This window comes from Poecile atricapillus, chromosome 11, assembly GCF_030490865.1.
Source record: "Poecile atricapillus isolate bPoeAtr1 chromosome 11, bPoeAtr1.hap1, whole genome shotgun sequence".
NCBI lineage: Eukaryota > Metazoa > Chordata > Aves > Passeriformes > Paridae > Poecile > Poecile atricapillus.
The window spans coordinates 14954937-14979558 of record NC_081259.1 but is presented as its reverse complement, the minus strand read 5'-3'; the positions used below and the strand labels follow the sequence as shown (position 1 = coordinate 14979558).

The window sequence follows — 24622 nt, the reverse complement described above, 5'->3', positions numbered from 1 at the left end:
TGGCTCCTTATGCATTTCTTATGCACACTTTGAGTGCAAACTGAAGTAATTTAGGATGAGTTAAAGTAACTTCTTGCTTTCAAATGATGAAAGCAAGGAAAATTCTACAGAAGGTAACTTCTATTCCTTGAGCTCAAAAAATCAGGTATTCTTACATTGTCGTATTGAGATACAGCTAGCAGTTGTACCACAGCAGAACTGAACATGTGCTGCATGTTGAAATGTTAACCACTACGCTGCTATCTGATGAACACTGAATAATTTAATAGGGTTGGAACAGATGAATATTAATAATGAGTTAAAAGAAGAAAGTTTTCTTCCTGGGAGTTGGCAAATAAGCAAGGATTTAATATATATTAAATATTTGAATATTTGAAATATGACAGACACAAATAGCAACCTTTCATATAACACCAGACTGACTTGCCAAGTGGGGGGCAAAAAGGTATTTTCTCAAGGATAACAAGGGCTTGGTCAGTAGATGCAAGCCCATTTGCTCTCATAAAGGAGAGATCTGTACTGGAGGGAAAAAAAGAGAGAAGTTCTGCACTACCAACAGCTAGGTGGTGCTACTGGGTAATAATGAGCATCACTGCCCATAAAGCACAAATGGATCTAATCCCCATCATCGGGGTTAAGATTGTTAAGATCCTAATCAGAAATAATGCTTCAAGAAATGGAAATATCACTTCAGAAAACAGATCCCAGCAAGTCTTCTCATCCAAGACATACAGAAAAGAATAAAAGAAATCACAAAAATCAAAACACAAATAGAAAGTGCTTTCCTGAAGCAAAACAAAGTTTTGATACGTAAGAAACAAAGCTTAGCTATTCAGCCAAGACCTACTACAACTTCTCAGTGCATTCCTCTGCCAGTTTTAAAACCATGTGCCCAAAGGCAGCCAAACAGAATACAGAAAATTACTCCAATCACCACAACAAACTGTGAAGAGAAGCACTTTCGCATTATAAAGTCATCTTATTTTAAGTCATTGATAAAAACAAGCACAGTAGTTTAATTTTTAAAATCCCTATTTATGCCTCCTTTTATCCAGATAAAGTCCCTTTTGGAGACTCCCACAGCTAATTAAAAGGATTCTAAAACCACTATGTGTAAGAAAGTGAACAGCAAGCATTTATCCTTCTACTTCATTCCCAAACATCACTGATAGATGTTTTCCTGCTACTCTTGAATTTCCAGTTTAGGTGCATAAGCTAGACAGTACCAGACTAAAACATGACTGGACTGGTCATTCCCTTGAAAATAGTTCCTGGCTTGTTAAAAACAGATACATATATTTAGCTATTTAAATGCATGGTAAGTGTCCTTAAAACAAAAAAAAAGTTCTGTAGTGTTGTAAGCTGCAAACAATTCCATTCCCCAGAGATTTCTGGACAATGTGCATTAGTTAATAAGATACATTTCCCCATGAGCCCTCTCTACCTGTTTCCAAGCATCTCCTAACATTTGAAAGGAGCATTATTCCTAAGTAAGAATATCTGTTTTGCTCTAAAAATGAGGCGAAAAATACTATAGTTACTACACAAAGACAAAATTCATTTTACATTTCCTCTACACAATCCAAACCCAATGCAATTTTATTCTGCTTTGAGTCCCGCACAAATCAAGAGAATGCAAATGTGGAAGCTCTCAAGAACAATAACTAAAATACAGACACTGAGGGCACAGCACAAAATAGTCAGGTGAGTATCTGAAGCAACAGGCTCCTGGGCTGCTGCTATGTGTGCAGGCAAATAGACCCTGCCAACTTAAAAGCCTGCAAAAGGTCAGGTCTACTCCACCTAAGACGTGAAAGTTTAAATGGGAAAAAGCTGATAGAACAAAAAAGAAACACCAGAAAAGCAAGGGAATAGATTTTTTTCCTTGACTTTGCTTAAACTGTCCAGTAAGCTCTGAATATTGCACATTTCAGGATGATAAAGGAAACAACTTGATGCCACCACTGGTTCTAGGTGAGGGAAACTTGTTAAAAACTGACAGCTGCACTTCCCAAGAGACAGAAGTGTTGTTCACTGTGTGCACTGTGACACTATTGTTTAACATCTGTGCTGTGTCAGGGCCCCCTTTACCTCACTTCCTCTCCCTGACGTTTTTTCAAAGTGTGTTTAACAGAAACAATTTTAAATTACAAAATACAATCAGCGACATGTTAGTGCTATTACTGCAGAACAAGAGATGACCTGCAACACACAATGTTTGTCTCTACAGAAAATAATGGAAAATATGAACATGCAGGATCTTTCCAAATGTATTTTTAGCATATCTCAAACCCTTTAGCACAAGAAGGGTAAGAGCAAAATAGCACCTTCCTAGAGACATTCAAAATAGAGCTGATTTTTATCTTACATTCTAATTTTTCAGCTTGTTTTGAAAATGGACAGAATAACCAATCTCTTGTGCTACATATAAATTGTCAATGGTATTACAGTAGTCAGCCTCATCCTTCCACAAATAATGATGATCTCTACAGTGATTTCTTCAAACTACACATCTTTCTTGCTGAGGTTGAAGTGTTAAACACACCAGGGGATGTTTTTGCTATTCCAATACCAATGTGAGGAAGTCAGCACAGGAGACAGAGTTCCTAAGCAGGGGTTCATTCAACTAGTAAAGGGCAGCCCAGAGATACCATCTGGCAGGTTTGGCAGCACCTGGCTTTAAATGCCAGTCTTTAGGATGGGTCACACCAAAAGCTTACCCAGCTCAGCAGCTTCTTAGTGCCAGCAGTAAGACCAGATAGCTAAGAAAGGATGTGTGAAACTTGTCCTGAGGTACTCTCCAGCTTAAGTGCAGAGACCTCTTTTGTTCATTCTAACATTTTAAGTACAACTCTTCAGAGGTTATACAGAAAGCACAATTAGCCCTTTCTGTTACTAAGAAAAATGCTTTAGAATTTGAGTTTTTAAAAGACGGTTCAAGAGACATCTATGAACTTTCTTTAGACTAAAGAAAACTAAAGCTCTATTTAATGCTTTGACGGAATGATCAAACACCAATTGTTATGGAAAGCCTATATCCAGGAACATTGCAAGCAGGCTGGTGCACATCCCAGTGACAAATACTGAAAGGTGGACAGCATTGAAGACCCTGCCAGACCCCAAAGCAATACTAAGGCAGCTCTGTTAGTAGATTTCTGTACTCTGGTGCACAGGCACAAATGTCAGTCTGCACTTAAGCTTGTATGAAAGGACTAAGAGGATTCCCCTGGAACTTCCCTCCTCATTAACATACAAACACTTGGCAGAACAGTATCTAAATAAAGACTCATTATCATCAATACATTTTTAACATCCTCCTTAAGCTTAGTTGGAAGACTTTTTGCACATTTCTTCCTCAGCCCTTTCTCAAGCCTTTTTCTTCCTCCAGATTTTCCACCAAACTCAAAAAAGAATAAGTAGTTAACAACTAATTTGATCTTACAGTAGATTTAAACTTACACAAACAACCATCACAAAGAGAAGTTGCTCTCAACATGTTTTTCTTTACATGGCCCAGGGCCCAGATTTTCTGATCTTGAAAGGGACATGTTGCACAGGAAGTCAAGCCATGCCAAAGTAGCTCTTGCTCATAAAGAAGATATAACGGATGCATTCAGAGTTGAGATAACTTCAAAGTTCTCTCTCGGGGAGGATTTGATTCTTCCAACAGTTTGGTCTACAGGAAGTGACCATCTACCTAAACCACTGCAGTAGGACAGGAAAGCACTAACACTAAGCTAAGTCAGTCACAGTTCTGATAGATTTTCTTTTTTTGTTCCTCCCTCCAGCAAGCCCTATCAGACTGCACTAGAAATGCATGTCAAGACATACAGTTTTGAAATATAACAGAGATCTCACAACCTTCACAATCAAAATCCTGCCTCTGGGACCCTGCTTTTAAGTTTTTTCCATGAATGCAGCTCCTGCTTGAAAACAAGTTTTCATGCCTTGTGGTCCCTCTGAACAATGCACACGAAAGAAAAGCAAAAATGTCTGTAACCCGTAACCCCAAGCAGGTGTATGCGCAGGTACAATCTCTCTTGCAGTTGTATTGACCTTTAAAAGCCTCTAAGAGCCTTGAAGGTCTGTTATTTTCCCCTTGGGGAAGCCAATTTTATTAATAAGCAATCAGGTATATATCTTTAATGAAATGGCCAGTTGCAATTTGTTTTTTCAGAGTTTTTGAACAGAATCTAAAAACCTTCAGATAGAGGCTCTGATTTTGGAATTTGCACAGATCAACTGTAATTACTGCTCTAGCATATTATCAGCAGTCACAAGAGAAATTTTCTCTTTTAGATATTTAGTAGAATTTGAAATACAACCCTGAAATGCTATTTCAAGAAATTAGAATGTCTGTTTCCAAACTGTGGAAATGCAAAACTGGCCAGATTTGTTATTCAGGACTAAAGTTTCATATGGCAGAAGAAAAAATTCCAAACCATACAGTACATTACTTGTCTCTGAATTCATATAAAATTAGACTCACATACTGAAGAATTATGATTAGTGTTCCTTTACCAAGTTCAAATATTAAAAAGTAGACTGCAAAAGTTAAATCTGCTGTGCAATACACCTTGTTTTGTAGGAATTAAATGTATTCAGAGACATAAGATAACTCCTATGCCTAAAGAAAGCAAAATATCAACAAGTTTACCCAGACTGGACATGCAACAGGAACTGTGCTACAGGTCATCTCAAATCTCCTCACAGCTAACTGCTTTCCAAAACCAAAATGCAACTACACATTATTCAGCAACACATATTGCTATCAAACTTACATTGCCATTCATACAACCATGCTCTATGATAATGTTTAAAAAAAGATGTAACAATAAAGAAAGGTTCGGTTTCTCCTCAAGTCTAAAGTATTTGGATCATTATTATCTGCATCTCTTGAGACAAAGAACGTCATATTACTGCCTCATAGCTCTGCTTCACATTTGTTACACCATTTAAATCCAAGCACTCCTACAACTTATATGTTACATTAAATAGTTGATTTAAAAATAATACAATGCTGCCATCACCTGCCGTTGCTGGGCTGCTGTGGAGAATGTCTGGAATGGTCTGAAGGCTCTGACCTCTGGTCAGGAGATCGTGAACGACTGCGGCGGGGCCTGTCATGTGATCGGTTGGAATGATCTGATGCCAGCGACTGAATTTCTGAAATGTCTGTTAAATAAAAGTTGTTTTTCATGAAATGACTGTAATTTAAATGGTGGCATGACCTGCTTAAATGGGAATAAGCTTTTGCAGAGAATTTTTATGAAGATGTTAAATCTATATGCTTATTATTACACAAAAATCAAATTTAATATTCCTGAAAGAACAGCCACAAGAATAGGGACTGTATCATTTTCTTTACAGTTTTTGAAGGTGTGGATTTCAATCACATTCAAACAAAAATTTACCCACATTACAATCTTACTCCTAACTCTTCTCCTTCCCACCCTCTCATCCCACTTAGGTATTTCTCATCTTGACAACACAGGGAGTTTTTTTCCTCTTTAGAAATCAAATTTTTATACTCACCATCTCTTTCTGAAGCATTAGCAGAATGAATACTGTCAGAAAGATCAGGGACATTCAACAGCGTGGCTCGTTCATCTCGCTGAACAACCATCTTCAATTTGCCTTTTGACCTTTCTATTAATGTTTTGGCATCTGCTAAGGACATATTTTCCGTCACTGTGCCATTTATCTGGAATAGAGCAGGAAAAAAGAACAGATATAAACTTCATAAAAAAACCCCAATGAATCTCCAGCATAAAGAATGGTGTTCTGTCTGATGATATTTAGAAATAGTTAAAATATCAAATTACCATAATACAATGGAAGACCATTAGGCTCATCCAAAATATTGCATAATATAGAAAATTATTTTCAGTTTTCAAAGTCAAAGCTTCTAACACTAATAGAAAACTTGTAAAAGATTAGTTATGTTTTTTGAACCAGCACTGCTATACACAACTGAGCTAAGAACGGTCCATTTATTTGCACCAACACATTCACAGCACTACCTTGAAATAAAAACTGTTAGTATAAATTAAAAAATCATGGAATGACCTCATTTGGAAGGGACCTCAAAGACCATCCAGTTCCAACCACCTTGCCATGGGCAGGGACACCTCCCACTAGACCAGGATGCTTAAAGCCCCATCCACTTGCCTTGGATACTGCTAGAGGTGGGGCATAAAAAATTAACCCCTGGGTATATTTATTTCTAAAAAAACCCCCAACCAAACAAAAAAATTTACCTGAAGGCAAGTATTAATGTTCCACAACATTTTACTTATAACTAAGTAAAGCTTCATACTTTTTCAAATAATCTTTATTATGTATTTACAGTGGGCATTATTTGTCTGAATAACTTAAGGAATAATACCAAAAAGGCATCGTAGTTTTCCTCTCCTTAGGGAAGTGGATTCATATTAAATTTGATCTTTGTAATGAAAAGTGACACACCTTTTATTAACTATAATCATGTTACTTATCTTTGTTCTTTGTCCAATCATGTTACTGCCAGTTCTAGGCAGAGTTGTATCAGTGAGTTTTGCCTTTGAACAACCACCACCACCATATACTGTACCTTCAGTACAACATCTCCTTCCTGGATATTGCCATCTCTTGCTGCCAGGCTATCCTGTGATATTTCTTTCACAAATATGTGACTTGCCAACCGCAGACCATACTCTGTATAATGAAAGAAAAAAGAAAACCGATGAAGTTAAAGTAGAAAAGAGGGAGGTATCTGGAGATTCACAGACTGCTTTATACAGTATTTACACAGGCAACACAAAGAGGAGAGTGAACTTGGCACACAAAGAGCTGTAGCAGAATATGTTATAGCTTTACCATTATATCAATCTTTTTCTAACACTGCCTATAATCAGAACTGCTGTTCAACAGCTTCACTTAGATGCTATCTACAAATTTCCCTCTTCCAAACAAGACACCCACTGAAGACACAGCTAACGTGTAGCTATGTAGCTGCTGACTACCAGATGTTGGCTGCAGTTGGGATTTGTTTACACTATATAATACTTCACCCTTAACTAAGCACACAGATTTTGGAATAAAATAGCACTTTATAAGTTTTGAGCCAGCTACTGGTAAAATGGGAAAACTGGTAACAGCACAGTTCATTCGGCCCACACAGCCTTTAACCCAACACCAAGTGAAGCAGCTGGCCTTTAAACACCAGCAAAAGTTTTAGCAAGAGATGTACACACAAGTTACCTTCATTTTTCCTGGATTTAACCAGAGTGACTTTGGTGGGCTTTGCAGGCTGGCTGGAGGTGACAGACCTCCTGTCTGACCTTGGAGACAAGCTCCTCTCCCTGCTCGCGCTGCGATCTCTGACCCAGCTCTTCTCGTGCCTCCTGCTGGCACTGGGACCAGCACGGCTGCTCCTTGGATCCCGGATTTCCTCATCGTAGCTGTCGTCCTCGTTTTCAGACACTGGTTCAGGGTCTGGTCGAGTCACTGGAATCTGAATTTTCTTCATCCTTCGGATAGTCTACAACCCAACAGCAGATATCAGCCTCTGGCTGTGTAATGCTAATGGTGCTACTAAATGTCAGAAGCCAAGATAATCCCAGCATTCAAAACATGCAGATGCATTTGTGGATGCTCTGAATGGTTGCATCTGCATTATAAAATTATATCAAATTAATACAGGAGACCAATCAATACAGATTACTAGAAACTAGAAACCTGTTTTTACAGTTCTTTGAGTACTTCTTAATGTTTTTGTACAAGTGGCAAAAGGGTAACAACCAACAGACTTTGTAGCACAACGCAATATTCTGTCTTCAGAGCTACATATTTGAATGCCCTCTTTGCTTAAAACCACAAAATCAGTTACTGGCACTGCTAAAACCCTTTCTTTGCTAACATGTAATCTAGTGTATACTCAGTATGCTCTTGACAGCAATTCTCCTCAACTTTGAAGTCTCCCAGTCTTCCAAAGAAATGTTTATGCAAGACATAGAGGAAGGGGAGCAGTCACTCTGGAAGTTCAAAGTTGGTTTGTACAACTTAGCTGGTTCCAGAATATGAGCCAGGCCTTGCTCAGAGATTTCTTTGCTATGCATTACAGAACCAAACCAAGTCCTACCATAAAGTTTTCATTAATTACTTTTTTTTTAAAATATAAATCTACACACCAAATATTTAACACACTGAAAGCCCTGCACAGCTTGCCACACATTGCTTTCTGTAAGCTTTGAAGAACTGCTGCCAAATCTACAAACGCAGAACATCACACTTTTTTTGCAACTGCATTAAAGCACACAAATGCACTAAAAATCTGTCAGCAGAAAAGCTTTTCTACAAGCCCCAGAAGTCTGTTTTCATTAAGAAACTTCTAAACATTGTGCATTTTTGGTGCTATTTTTCTGTAACATAACCCCCAAACTTCTACAGAAAGCTGGATTACCCTTTGGTGATGACCTGTTCTGTTTTGCAAAAGTTCAAATACCAACCACTTAGAATAAGCCTACAAAATTATAGGAATTAAGTTAATTATACTTTATTTTGGCAAACTGTTTACTGAACACAAAAAGAACTGTGTTAAGTGCCTGAACAGCTTGTCCTTTAGCATACGCCAGCCTTTGAAAAACTCAGTAAAAGTGCATCCAACAAAGCAAACAAATTTTAAACAAAGCTGACTTGCCACAATTTGGCAATCTGAGAGGACCTTTACCATAAAGAAAAGGAGTCTGAATTATCCCATGCTACACTATGCAATCATCATCATTCACATTTCAAAAAACATTCTGAGTGACCCACTTGATAAACATGCCATAATTATCACTTAAACCTGAAACATCACACAGGTGTTATTCAAGTACCTTGCATCATGCCCATATTTTATAGCAGACATTACATTATTGTACTTTTACTCTGTAATGGAACTTTAAATCTTCAAGACATTCACTTACAATTTTGGCATTCTTCCCACTTTTCCTCAGCTGCTGAACAGCAAATGCATGCTCGACATTATCCATTGAAACTCCATTAACCATTGCAACACGGTCATTTTCTCTACATGAAAAACATCACAATGTACAGTATAAATATCTTATGCCAAGAAGAAAATATTGGTGAATAGGTGCCCCTGAGCAAAGTGCCTGTATTACAAACCTACTACACCAACAGTTACAGACAACTTGAGCCCAAAGCAATCAGGAGGTTAAGCTACTACGGGCAAAGATGAATGAATGCCCCTGAATCAGAACCCAGGTATAGTTTGGCACTTACTGTAGCAGTCCTTCTGCTGGGCCTCCTTTCAGCACATCAGAAATAACTATTGATGTCTCACCACTCTGAAAGTGAGGATTATCTCTTCCTCCAGATATTGCAATACCAAATCCAAATCCAGGGGCCTATAATGTAACAAGAGAAAGATTTTCACTTTCCAACATCTAATGGCCACAATTTGCATTCCCATGTCAAACGCAAAAAGGTCCCATGAGATGAATACAAGTTTTTGAAAGAAAAGCAGGATCAATGAACCAATCAATGCTATGCAATCCAGTAAGAGGGGATAGATTAAAAATAAACACTTTCAGAAGGCAGAGGTTTTTGGAGTAACTACTCAGTCTTACCCGAGACACTAGAGTTCTCATTTGCATTTTTATGGCCTAGACCTCAGGTGGTCATCAGCAAGACCTCAATCTTCAGTAGGCACAACAAACCATTCCACTGAGCTGCAACTCTAACTCAAACCCTTATATCATTGCCTGCAACACTTTCTTTGAGTTTTCCCATGATGGTATTTACCCAGCTCGACCTCACTTCGCTCAGGAACTGACAGGATTGCTGCACACAGTAGTATGACTGCAGGCTCAGTTCTTACAAATAATACCAAGATCACTTGTACCATTAAATACATCAAAACCTTGTCAGCACTTGCAAATCATCTGCATCTTAACAAAAGTAATTTGCTTCAATCTTTTCCCTCTAGGGTGACCTGCCACTACAGCAAGGTCAGTGCCTCTGAAAAGTTATTCCTGTTAGATATTTCAAGATACAACAATGATGCTTACATTTCTGCCTGGAAGCAGCAAGGGTGGGAAATAAGCTTTCTAAATATAACTGATCTGCAAACCATCTAGCTCTTTCATCACTGCCCAGAAAACATTTTGAGGATATTACTATTTAAATGCTGTCTTTTGCTCAAGAATTTATTCTGCAATTTTCAACTATGCAAAATGCAGTCACTGGATGGAAAAGATCAGGTTTGGGTCAATCTCACTCCTCTATTTCAGAGAGGACACACTTTGTGCTGGCAGACTTCACTTTCTCTTTTCCAGACTTTTTAACAAACATGACCCAGCTTTAGCAGAGAGTTTCATAACCCAAGAGTGACAGCAGAGGCAACATGGCAGTCCGCATCTGGCTTCAAGACACATGACGTTCAGCTTTTTGGACATCAATTACTGCCCAAAACCCACTTGTTTCCTATTTCCTCCCAAAACAGAGGTCACAAAAAGATTTTCAGTTTTGCCTGTGAGAAGTGAATAGGAACAGCATTAAAACACAGATTTGGAGATTCAGTGTTCAGAAATGGAGTTGAGTAGTTGGTCCATGCTGTTGCCAAGAAGTAAGTCAGTCTAAGTGTGGGGGATTGGGGAAGGGCACACCTTACTGCTTCTTTTATATCCATTTTAATTCATTAGAGAATGAATGGACTTCTTTTCAAAATACATCCCAGACAGATCAACCAGAAATCATGGCTGGGATTCAAGAATTATGTGAAACTTGGTGCCATGAAGGAGGATCTCAAATGTCCACTCATGACCAGAGCTGAGGGTTTTTTTCAGTTTTATTTTTTAAAGTCAAAGAGAATATATATAGCCTACACAAAAATGTTACTAAAACCCCTATCAAAACATAATATTTCCCCTCTCATGACACTCCTGCTTTTAGTTTTCCATTATTTTAACAACCACAACTTAATTTGCACCATATTTGGGTGGGGAAGGAAAGGGAGAAAAGAGATAATACCAAAGACATTTATGTCAAATTTAATTTAAATATTCTCTATCTTTCCTTCACCATAAATAAAAATATTTTTTAAATTCTCCACTCATGGTAAGAAATACAAAAATCAAGCTAAGGGGGGCAGAAACTCACTGCAAATCTTATCTTGCTGATTGCCATACTGCATTTTAAAAGTGTATTTGCAAATCAAATCAGCAGTATGGTGATGACTACATTTCATACTTTAATGCTCTCTTCCAGAAGCCCTGAAACAATGCAGTCTCATATACAGACAACACTTAAAAGGCCCTACAAGTCAGATACAGAGTTTCTAATAAGATAAATCAAGGTCTTCAGAAACACTCCAAAGTCAAGAATGAAATCCTAAATTCTTCTGAAAATTTAAAAGGTCACAAAAAACCTTCCAGTAAAATACAGCCTACCTACTTTCCATTTTATCCTGCTGCCTACCATCATCTTGAGAGACAACTGATTATCAGAACTGCTCTCTGAAAACTGAGCCTAGCTCCTAGACATGTCTGGAAAAAGCAAGATGTCGATCACTACAGGTTAGACGAGATACTAATATATACTTTAAGTAAAACAGCATTAAAAAAAAAATCCTTGTATCAGAACTTCACCTGTCATTCAGTCATAACAATAATTCAGTCACTACAACAAAAAGTATTCAGATGTTGCAGAAAAAACACAAAAAAAAAGAGCTGTACTATTCAACTTTCTCACAGTAATGCAGAGTGGGACAGTCAAAAAGGCAGGTACATGGTTTGTGTGTTTTGGGGGAAGGACACACATCTCCCACAGAGCTTAGCTCCAAGTAGGAAAAAAAACCAAGTGATAAACAAAGTGCGTGGTTCCTCCCTCAAGTACTTTGCAATTAAGTATCAGAAGATCTCTCAAAAAAAGGTAACTGTAGCTATCTGATAAGCTTTAACTGAGTTTGAGACTGTTAAGATTAAGTCTCAATTAAGAGTTAAGTAGCAGTCTCTTAAGAGTTAAGTAGCAGTCCAGTCCAGGAAGCTGGAAGGGTGGTAAAGAAAGGCAACAAAACCTCTTGGTGAGAAATTCTAGCCTCTACTTCTCAAAAAACTTTCTAATGAGCCTTTTGACAGTAGTGCTGGAGTTCAGCAGTAAACCCTCTTCCCAGTGTTAAGGGTAATTCTAAGCACATATTTGTTTCATATTAGCATAAGGGGTTTAGTTTTGTTTTCTGGCAGATGGAAATAACTGTTTTTAACTGACTAAATTAATGCTATTGAAGTTATTAACAGTACGTATCATCAGCTTTCAACACCTAAGTAAGAGCTACTTAATCAGGTAACAAAACAGTCATACCAGAAAAGTTGGCAGAATTTTGGCACATAAAAGATCACAACTGAAATTGTAATTACACTTATACTTTCACATCAGTGCTATAAAAGAACCTCTGACTATGCTGCAAGTCCAACCAAAAATGAGATCTCTGGTTCCTTCCAATTATTTAAAATTTTGTTCAACATAACACCATATAAGTAACAGCATTTCATTATTTCTTTGTGCATGCACTAAACATCTCACTTCTGGTGTCACTGAAATTACTGCTCCAATTGACCAGGAAAAGGTGCCCTTCAAGGGAAAGTGAGCTATCACCAAGCCTACGAGCCATCCTTATATTACCATGGCATTTTTTGTTTGACTATAAAACAGTACTTATTTAATCAGTAATATGAGTAAAAAACCTGAAGTTTACAGAGATTACAGGGATGACTGGACAGCTTCAAGATGAAAATATAAAGGGCAGTTAATTATATATATAGAAATAACACTTCTTGCTCAACAACTTGTTGACTTAAAAATATCTAATATTAAGAATATTAGATATTAGATAAATTAGATAAACATCACTACACATTGTAATTTTTTCTTATACTTCCCTTTCATCATGTGGCTACAGACAGAGATGGGACACTTTGTCAGCCTTCTGGTCAAACTGAGTGTTCACAAAAGGGCACCTACCCGAACAGTTACTTTGAATCAACAACATTAAAGCCTTTAGAATCAACAGTTAACAGGTCTGACAGAGAATTAACATTTTATCTGACCAGCTGACCTACACATGGGCATTTTTGTCCAAGGTCCATTCATCCCACCAATGCCACAATTTTAAAACGCCTTTATTCTATGATGAACTGAAGGCAAATTGTATAACTTGCTCCCTTGAGACAACACTTCCACATCTCCCTGGTTTTGGGATGAATGCAGCTATTTGGACCATGTTTCCGTGGCTGCTTTAATACTAAATTGCTGCCAGAAATGGCATCACACTCTGACTTTTCCTAAGCAATTAATTCCTTTCTGACTCTCTTGTACAGCTTCATGATAGCTACATCAGAACTCAATTTAGGAGTAACTCAAACAAGAGGAGTCTAAATGCAAAAGCGGTCTTGCTATTCACTGGTTCCCAGCACACATTCCTTTGTGCAGGGTACACATTCTGACCACCCAGAATCACTGCTTCCAGCCAGTGGTTTGAGAAAGCAGCAAGCAAGTAAGACAGCTTTGAATACATTTATTTATATGCAATTACATTGTTCTATGTCACTGAAAATAAAGTTTTAAAACTTTCAAGCATAGTTACAGCCCTACCATGAATGAACACAGATTTCTACCTCCCTTCAGTTAGGTACAGATGTAATCTAAAGCTTTGTTTCTAGCGTGGTTATTCGTAGGCAGGCTTATCTCTGAAGCCCAACAAACAAATAGAGCTATCACATGAAGCTTTTACAACACTTCTAAATTTAAACAAGGGAATATGACAGTTTCCTTTCCTTTTACTTCCTGACATCTGGCTTTTTCCTATTGTTTTCAAAAACTACCAGTATCCTGCGTTAGGCACACACAGCCAATTGTATGAACTCACCCTGTGAAGAGTCACTGTGTGCTGTTCCCATATAGCTGTTTCTTCCATTGTTGTGCTCTAAGGAGGAAAAAAAAAACCCAAAGATTAGACTTCACTTTCAATAGTTGTATAATACCACAAACAGAAACTTAGATTCAAAAGTAACATTAATATTCATATAGAATAGCTACAGAAGGAGTTGGCCTGGCTCATTCATTACACATTTCCTGCCTTTATATGTCACGGCTGAACTTCCTGTGCTCCTCGTGAAGGGAGCAGGGGGAAGAATAGGCAAAATAGATTACAGAGTTTGAAGTTATAAAGAAGTTTCAAGAGCAGACAACACTTAAAAGCATTTACTATACACAAGCAGCATTTGTGATATAGGCTCTCTTGGTTGCTTGTTAAGATTGTAGTAGGTGTAGCTCGTCCAGTCAGTTGTATTTATATCCTAACATTTGCACTTACACTCTCCTTTGGCTTGTTTTAACTGCATGCAGATTAGCACTAATTCATGAACACCCAGCTACAGATTACAGTACCTGTGCTACTGTGTTATGCACACAGGTCACATTTAATGGACTTCAGTTTAGTGCTGGCTAATTATTTTGGTGAACAGTAGCACTGCAGAAATAACAAGGTCCTCTCTAAGGTTACTAGATTAAACAGTAACATTATGACAATATTGACATACCTGCATTTCTGCTTAAAAGAGCACTACTTAGTGTGCCCTGACAAGCAAACATTTAGAAAGTAGAAAATAGCATGAGGGAGGAAAATGCAGCAGAGCCCAAGGCCCGAAAACGGCAGGAAGGCAGCAGGAAATGCATAGAGAACATCCTGCTGCTACATTTTCTACCTTTCCAGAGGGAGTGTCCCGTGTTTTGCTCTATACCTGCCCCTCCTCCATAGGCATGCAATCCACTAATTAAAGAATAGAATCAGAACACAAACATCTCTGCAACACGGTGGTGCTGTTTTTCTGAAAATCTACTTTGCTTTCAATTTGTTTCAGTTACAGTAATTCAGACACTACAACAAAAAGTACTCAGAACTTTTAATCCAGTCCTGTATCACAAGGAACAGCAGTAGGAGTGTTTACTCTCACAAACAATACCTCTGAAAACTTTATCTAATTTCAGAACATTGGAATTTGCCATTGGATTCAAATAGTGAGTTCTTCTCATAATGCCAAAAAGCTCTGCATTTTGTGCTTGAATTTCAAGCACTAGGATGTGCCACATTACTGCTCATTTCTCTTTCAGGGTTCACTTCTCTTCAAAGTGCTGTTGTGACTTAATTGGGATGCATTTCATTCAAACAGCTGCAATTCTCCTCAATTCAGTACCAAATGTTGCTCCTTTGCATTAAAAATTGATTCAACTCTACCTCAGAATTAGATTATTTCTCTCCAGCTTTTTCAACTCATACCAAATATATACTAAAACAGTAACAATTTACACACACAAAGCCAGCTTTGAAACAAAACGTTTTGCTTGCTAAACGGTCAAGGAATACTGATTTTCTTCCCTATTTCTGATGTTCTCATTCTGTCTCAGTTTTGGCAAGAGCTTCTTAGGCTAAACATCTCATCAACAAGTGAAGACTTATCTCTGCAAGTAAATTTTTACAGCAAAAAAGCTCTAAGTAGCTGAAGAAAGTGCAACAGGAATCCAATAAACGACTGGAAAAGTTGTAATTTATATTGTAATTGAAACAGGCTGCCTCTTCTACCTGCAATTAGCAAGAGAAGTTAACCCTGCTCATTTACTGCGCTTGTCCTGGCAGCGCTCTGGAGGTGCAGCCCCATGGCAGCCAGCACAGCCTGAGCTCCTTGGCTCACAGGGTGCCTGATTTCCATGGCTCTGAGTCCTTGTGCCTCCCTGCTGGAGCTCGGTGCACAGGGCAAACAACACCAGTGGCTCTGGATATGGCATGAACTGATGAAACCCAGTTTAACCAGCTCAGCACTGCTCCCACTGGGTCTCGGAGAGCTGGCAAACCCAGAGTTGCAGCGGGGCAAGATAAGAGCTAAGCCTCGAGTAAGAAAAGAAATTCTCTATGTAAAATGCTTCTGAGAACTGTGAGAAGACTTACTACCTCACAAAAAAAAACCAAGACAAATGTAAAAAAACCAAACCAACCTCACAAACTCACCAGCCTTTCTAAAACTGGACATGGCAGTCGCTGCTCAGTCAGACTGAGGCTGTCCTTTTTAAAGCCTTTCTCCTTTCTGCAGAAACTCAGTCTTTCCACTTTGTTCTCTCTTTCTTTGCTCACACTATTGCTATCACCTCCCCTAGATTTTACTGATACACCATTTCAAATGCACAAGACTTGGAAACATCAAATATCCATTAGTTACACAGCAAAGCAAGTAATATGTTATTTTCATTCTTTCTGCATGCCCAAACAGTCCAATCAAGAACAGTGAAAACAGTTCAAAGGCAGTCTGAGGTGAGTGTTGGCTTTGACACAAACTGCTTACTTGGGTTAGTTTCTGAACTGCAAAGAACTGCATTCACTCACAAAAGACCAAGAGAAGTTTGAAGAAGACCTGTGAAGGTACTCACCCCACTGAGCACTGACAACTGAGACAGAAGAATGAGCCTGTGATCATCATGGGACCATGAGCCAAGGTCCCTGTTGTGATGCTGCTCTTAGGCTGTACTCAAAGTGTTCTATTTTTCATGCTATCCAGCACTAATTTAAGGGAAGTCAAGGTGACTCAGCAGGAACTGAGAAATATATGCAGCCTAACACCCAGAAGCTAGGAATATAGGAGAATACTAAGACGCTCCAGCCTAGAATTTAATACCTTTGAAATGCACATGGACAACGTTGATATATTACCAATGACTTTACAACACAGAATCACACAGAACCACATAATTTTTAAGGCTGGAAGGGACTTCTGAAGATCATCCAGTCCAAGAGCCTTGCCAAGGCAGGGTCACCTGGAGCAGGTGACACAGGTATGTGTCCAGTGGGTTCGGAATGTCTCCAGAGAGGGAGACTCCACACCCTCACTGGGCAGCTCTCCCAGTGTTCTGCCATCCTCCATGGAAAGAAGTTCTTCCTCATGCTGAGGTGAAAGTTCTTGTGTTTCAGTTTATGGCCACTGCTCCTCGGCCTGTCACTGGGCACCACTGAAGAATTTGGCACCATCCTCTTGGCACCTGCCTGGAGATTATTTATATGCATTAATGAGATTCCCCTCTCAGTCTTCTCTTCTCCAGACTCAACAGGTTCAGTTTTTCCCTCATAAGAGATGCTCCAGACCCTTTATCATATCTTATCTGGCCAATGCTAGACCCTCTCCAGCAGCTCCTTGTCTTTCTTGTACTGAGGAGCCCAGAATTGAGCACATATATTAAGAATAAAAATAATAGAAAGAATGATGACATTATGACACCAGTGATTTATTTTACACTTTTGCTTTATTAAAGTGAAAAGTTTCCTTAAGCTCATGCTAAACACCTTTTTAGAGACAATTAGTATTCCCAGCTATGGGAATACTATATGGAAAATGTATGTGTTTGTGGGTTGAGTGATTTATTACTGTTTAAAGGATGGAGTCATACATGACGTTGCAATTCATCAATATGGAACTATAATTTGCTCAAAATCTTGGAAACATCAAATTTGGTTCAACGCCTTCATCTTTGGAATTGACCTAAGAAATAAACATTTCAAAGTATATATATTTTCAGAAAGCTCCTTCTGTGGGCTTATAAGGCTCCTTCAAGCAACATTTTTTCCTCCCCCTTCTCAACATATTTCTTTGCTTTTTCTCAAGGGCTGTTTTTTGGTTTTGGTTGGGTGTTTTGTTTTGGGTTTTTTTAATACCATGCCTTTTTTCATCCAACTTTTACCTTCTCATATACATCTGGGTGTGTGTGCACATGCACACATATGCTTTTCTTTCAAGCATTCTGAAGGAAAAAAAACTAACAAAACACTGGCTACTACTGAACTGAGCAATTCAGTGATGCTGCAAACAGCATTACTCAGTTTACCTGCACTGCAGGTGAAAAAGCTGTTGCCAGCAGCAGCACTGGAAGCCATCCACAGGCTTGAGAAGACAGTTCCAGTTCACATTTGGAAAGCTTCAAACAACAGCCACAGAAATTAGTAATCTACCTTAAAATAATGCAAGTTCCCAAGGGCAGGTTTCTTGCAGATTAACACTTTTTAGACTTCTACACCTCAGCTCAGACTAAAGCCAGAGCTCCTACACATTCTTGAAATCCAAGCCAGAAAAAAGTTTCCCAATGTTTCTTTCCAAGTCTAGGGGGATTTAGTAGAGGAATTATTGTTCCCTTTTTAACTCAACTCTTTCCATAGGAAGTGAATTGTGTTCTGAATGACAAGATCAATTTTAAGGAATTGTTTCCTCAATTGTGATCAAATTTTGACACAAGGTCAAATGAGTTTTTAACCATGTTACCTCTTAGTAAAATGTAACAGTAATTTTTGATAAAGAAATATAAGTGTTAAATATCTACAGTTGCTATCCGTTTCCATACCTTCTTCATTAAGGTCAAGGAGATTATTCCATTTTCAGAGAATGTAATATCTAGATATCCATCTAAAACAGATTTTCCTCTGGACTACACAAGAGGAACCTCCTGTGGGAAGCACTAAGTTGCATTTAGCATCTTTACCAGCCTGGTTTCGCAGATCAGCATTGACAGCTGTCGTACAGACAATTAAATGAAGCAACTGCTTCTGCTACCTCAGGGGGCATATTGCTCCTATTCTCCACAGAACACAGTGGGGAGAGGAAAGGTGTCTGACAGCTGTGAGCTCTTTCATCCACAGCAAGCAAACAACAGGAAGGGAATGGTCAGATCACAAACTCACCCATGTAAAGAACACCCGCTTTGCTTCAAGCTTGCAGTCTTGTATTTACCATACTTATAATAAAATGTTCATGTCAAAAAACATTCCTATGTATCCTGGAAAAACCATAACAACTGTGACAGTGTTCTTATTCACGACACAAAAAATGAGAAGGAAGAACTAGTACTGGGCCATGTCAAAAAAGGGAAAAAAGACTATATTTACTCTCTATATACTATAGAATACTATATTACAGATAGTATTATCTGTAATTTTATACTTAGAGTGAGAGTTACTCTTTAGAATGACACACCAGACATACATACACCTCACCCACCTTGCTGCATTTCTACTTAGCTTCTAAAATTAATTTTCCGTTATTCTTGGGGAAGTCTAGTTCAGCAGTAGGATGTTATTGAACTTCAAGTTCTAAAGGCTAAATGCAGAATCAATACATTTTGATTGCACTTGTGGGAGCAAGAATTAAAAATTGAAATCTGCTTATCAGAACAATCAGAATTTGAAACTCTTATAAGAATTTCTGCAGTTTGTTATGTATCTAGGGGGTGATATTTATCATTCACTTCAAAAAAAATCGACATGATCAAAGTCAATATCCAAAACACACAACTTCCTGAGGAAGTATAAGAAAACAGAATCTTCCTCAGCCAGCCCAGAACAAGGAATGAAGAGGTCATTTCCCTACACACAGCATCTTTCAGCACTCAGATGCAGCAGTGTTGTTTCCAACACTGACCAGGATGACTTCCTACAGATACTCACCTTTGTCCTTGCCTAGTTAAACTACAGCCACCTTAAATTCCAACAGATTCCCTCCAATTGTCTTATCATAAAAGCCTGCAGCTGACTGGAGGCAGGGGACCCATTTTTTAACAGTTGTTCCCCAGTAATTAGTGCAATGAGGTCAGAATCCCATTATCTGACTGATTTTATCAACTGAAAGGAGAGCTTTGTCTTCCATAGTCTAACACATACACAATGCACCACAGCCTCTCTACAGGGAGCCTTAGAGTTACTTGAGATATTCCTAATACTGGCAAGCCAACTCCTGGAGCAAGTGCAGGCAGTCAGGAGGAGGAGAGCACTAAGGCAGGGTCAGCACAGCAAGCTGCACACTGCTACAGCTACATTCCCACCCACAGCCCTGCAATGTCTGTTCTACACTCTGCAAACAGCCTGTATCTTCAGTTTTTCAACTCATCATCATTCCTTCCAAGGAGAAGGATCTGAACATATTTTTGAGACAAGATTCAAGAGATCAGACTAGGGACTCAGGGATTGCCACAGAGCATCAGATGCATGTTGTTTGTCTATTTTATTATCTCTTTTATATAGCAGTGGGAAATGCAGGAGAAAACACCCACTAAACAACTCTTTAGAGATGTGTATAAAAAAAAACTTCACAGAATCACTGAAGCTGAGAAGCCAGTCTTTAGTCTCACCTTCTGTCTGAGTACATCCACAGAAGTGACATCAACCATCTCTTAAAACAGAAATAATAACCTTATTCTCCAAAGCATATGTACTAACCACCGAAAAGTAAAGCAGTGCTCATTGTAATTCCCTTCCATTTGATATCCTGGGTTCCAAGCTCTAGTGAAGAGTTCCACTCCTCCCAAACATTCACCTATATTAAACAGCCCACCTCATGAAAAGTCTGTATGAGGAAAACCATGATTAAAACTGCTCTTCAGATGACAATGCACAATCCAAGTTTTTAAAAAATACAGACTTCAACACTGCATGTCAGTAAAATGAAGCTACAGAGGTCACTCTGGAAGTACAAAGTCTCTACAACAGTATACAATACATGGACAGTTTGAACAATACAAGTCATCTTTACATCATAAAAATCAACCTTGAAAGGAAAAATTAGGACTAAATATGTACATACACATTTTAACAATAACTAGGCTGTTTAACCATTCCACTCAATTCTCACTGTACTTCCAAAACCACAATCCACTCTGCAAGACACTACCTTACTAAACACAATTTCCAGTGCCTCCTGATCTAGAATTCCAAAGGTTAATGGCTACCTTTTGAACAGAAAGATACTGCATCTATCTAAAAACATTCCCTAATCACTAGTTTTCTTGACAAAATTTTCTACAAGGGACATTTTTGCTTTGACTTCTGGGTGCTGTTGTCTCCAAACTAAAAAAAGTAGCTCAGTATTTAACTCACCACATCCATGTACTACCCAGCTTGTTCAGCATGACTCACTTTTCCAGAATGGCCTCTCAAGTCTGAGCTTCACACATCACAGACAGGATCATAAAACCTTTCGCTTGGTGGTACTGCTGCTCAACGCAAAAAATGTTAGACCTCTCTCCCAAAAAAGCCCTAATCAAGAACAGTATGCACAAATTTGGAAGGATGCTGCATTTTAGTTAAATAATTAAATACTGGATTACAGATCCAGTTAAATCTGAGTATTTATAGAAGTGTTTATGACACAGGCCTAGTAAATCACATTATCCATGAAAGGCAGAAGGCTGACACTCAGGAATAAGGCAAAACAAACCAGAGTGCAAGACCTGCATACAGATGCATCTCAAATGATCTCAGGTCAAGTTACTTCAGATGAAGAATACCACTCAAACACCCTGGTAACAGTATCAGCCAGCAGCTAAGCAAAGCTTGCTAGGTCCTGATGGCTAAGGTGTGGGAAAACTTCGCTTCAGAATTTGGGTTCCTTGTCTGTTTTGCTTCTTTCCATTTTGCTTTCCAGCTGGCAGTGAAACCACGTAGGATCACAAACCCTGAAGTGCTGGCAGCAGTGTTTCACAGATCACTACTCCAGGCCAGTACACTAGCAAAACATAGCAAAATCACACAGAACAAGAGAGGCTAAAAAAGCAAAGAGGCAAGCCACATTTCTCCCCCTGGAAAGGGACGTTGCCACAGAGAAGCACAGACCACTTGCACTTTGCTTTTGCTTTATGTCATTTCTCTACCATACGACCTAGGTCACTATTATCAGGACCTAGAGATTCCTAATTTAGAGTATAAATTTTAACATGTAAGGATTTATTCTCTCATTATTTACCTCAGATTTTTTTTTTTTTGTCATTTCAAAACCAAGATCTTCAAGGAACTCATGTAATATTTCAATTGTTTAACTCTTGGGATTTAAAAGCAATTATTTTACTGTAATAAAAGCAGCTTAGGCAGTACACACTGCCCTCCTAATAGTTTCCATCGTCAAAAACATCCCCTCCCTCATATCTTGTGCAAGTGTTACACACATTTATGTGGCCATTGTTACCTGTATCCCCACCACTTCATCTCAACTCCAATGACAGCAACTGTTCCTGGTACAGTTTGGAAACTACAGCCTCCCACCAAGGTAAAATAAACCCTACTGAAGTGCACCAGTGGAGCTCAGAGTGTGCACAGCTGGGACCAGTTTCACAGCAAGAGCACAGAGCAGCAAATTCCAGTCACATAATACCTACCTGGGGGGTTTGTTTTAAACCACAGTGGTGCTCAAATGGTGGTGCAGACTGCCCAGGAAGGCCATGGAATATCATCCTTGGAGGTGATCAGAACTGATCTGGATGAGATCCTGGGCTGCCCTGTAGCTGCCTCTGAGTATGGGGCTAGACTAGATGATCTCCAGAGCTCTGTTGAGCTGTGTCAATCTGAGCTCACTGTTCTGCAATTTTTCTATAAATCACATTTGGTGAGAACTGTTTTGAGCATAGACTTGGACTAGCTGATCCCTAGAGTCCCTTCCAACCTTAATTGCTGTGTGATTCTATGTAAGTCACATTTCCAGCGCATTTCTGAAAGCAAATCAAATCATCCAATTGCAGACACAACCTCCACCTCTACTCTTATACACAGCTTGGCATTAGTGTTTTATCACTCATAAAGAACATTAACTGGAGTTATTCCAATTTGATTTTTCCCTTGGGAGAGTAGAAAAACACAGTATCAGTATCAAAGAAAGTGAAATGATACTGTATTAGCTTTATATAAGCCTAAATATATTTTCTCTGACTGTGGCTTCTTATTTAAAAAATACAAAGCCAAAATGCACACAAGTAAAAGATACATCCACCAAGAAATCACCAACATGAATGTAGACATCAGAGCAGCAATCAAAGCATTCAAGCACTTCACCTGAAGATAGACTGCCTCTCACCTTGTTTTTAATCAAGAGCATCATAATCCAGTTACCAAGCACTGCACCATATAAATTTTAGATCGTTGTAGTCTGAAGATCTGTCAAATGAGTGCCTCAGGACAGGCAACAGTATCTCACCAAGACAGAGGTGGGTTGATTTTCCAAGATCAGAGCTTACAAGTATGAATAAATGTTTAAGAGGCTTGCATTACAATTCCAGTTACAGGTGCACAGTAAAGGCCTTGACATCTTCCATTGTGACAATAAAAGAGCAACCTACATAGGTTAATTTATCTTTAAAATTTGGGGGGAAGGGGGGGAGGAGGGTGTTGCTTGTTTTGTTTTTGTTTTTTACAGCCAACATAGCCACAGCAAAACTATACATTCTACAGTTAATTTACCAAATTCTTATAAAATTAACATTTGAAATGCGGGTGTTCTGAACATGCACACAAACACACACACTACATTTTGCCTCATGGAAGAAGTTTACAACTATTTTTGTAGTAGCAGGATCGGCAGAGTGGGAGTTTGTTTCCCTGATGTTTTATTCCTCAAATCTCAGTATGAAGAAATATGTCACTGGGCAGTAAGACTTTCACCCCTGCCCTGCTTGTAGGTACAGAATTTCTTCCTCTGAATCTCAACCAACCAATCTTAGTAAGAAATTTCAGGAAAAGTGTCCTTCTCTACCCCGAACAACCACACACCCAGATGGCATCTTCCCACCCTCAACCTGAGTAACTGTCAGTTAAGAAGATTCAATTTTAGCAGTCACATGGCTACTACAGCATCTTCAGAACACAGTACAACTCTGAGCTCACATTAACTTCACACATCCAAAGAAAGCAAGTCTCAAATCAAGGATACAGAAATACAGGAGTTTAAAAAGGAAAAGAGGGTAAATAATGTTAAGTCTTACAGCTTCTTGAAAAAGAGTAACTTCTTGTGTTAGAAGTTGTTAGTGACTTTGGAGTAAGGACACAATGGTAAGAAATAGTTTGGTTTAAAAAGCACTGTTACAGGGAACACAGCAGGGTTCTGTTTTACTTTCAAATGCAGTGCTTGTGAATTGAGAGAGGAAGAGAAACAAGTCCAGGAAGTCACTGGGAGAGAAGAGAATGAGAACTAGAGCAGCCATTCCCCCCTGGCAGGAGATGGATATGAGACTTGGATTGGGAGGATGAGCTAACAAACATCACCACAGCATTCAAAAGGCTTATTCAGCTATCAGCAAGGTAAACATACCTAAACCTTCTTATCAGGCAAGTGTGGAAAGCAGAAAACACCTAATTTGTCCTCAGCAAAAAGGAGCATCTAGCTTTCATATTACTTCACCATGAAATGGATTTTCCCATTTTTTGAAAACACCTACCTTGAAGAAGTATCTGTTTAAGCAGACAATCTACTACACTTTGAAAGACAGTAGTGAAGTGTCAGTCTCTGCTTGCTTATATGCACATTGGTCTGTTCCAAGATTTTCCTGCTGAAAAAACTGTTTCTAAAGCTAACACATTATCAGTAAGTGTTACAGAAAAAAAATAGCATGCTACAATTGCCCTTGCATTCAATCTCAAAACTGAGTAACATAGCTCTGACAGAACTCAAAACCAGGTAATAAGTTGAAGGTGTAGAATGAAAAAAACACTGAGATGTATTAGTCAGTGAAACCAGTATTTAAACTCTGAACAATATAATGCAGGAGGAGAGATGGGGGAAAAAAGTCCTTTGCT

The 24622-nt window shown here is 38.7% G+C and overlaps 1 protein-coding gene across 5 annotated transcripts in view; it reads right to left on the bottom strand.

Moving 5' to 3' along the window:
* The window catches only part of TJP1 (tight junction protein 1), a 69015-nt gene that overhangs the window by 27611 nt on the left and 16782 nt on the right, over window positions 1–24622 (bottom strand). For all 5 annotated transcript variants that reach the window (XM_058846558.1, XM_058846559.1, XM_058846561.1 and 2 more), the window contains exons 2-8: window positions 13910–13966; window positions 9268–9392; window positions 8949–9051; window positions 7243–7522; window positions 6593–6696; window positions 5536–5704; window positions 5031–5175 (exon numbers count right to left, since the gene is read on the bottom strand). In XM_058846558.1, coding sequence (XP_058702541.1) covers window positions 5031–5175; window positions 5536–5704; window positions 6593–6696; window positions 7243–7522; window positions 8949–9051; window positions 9268–9392; window positions 13910–13966 — 983 coding nt within the window. The remainder of the gene's footprint in view (window positions 1–5030; window positions 5176–5535; window positions 5705–6592; window positions 6697–7242; window positions 7523–8948; window positions 9052–9267; window positions 9393–13909; window positions 13967–24622) is intronic.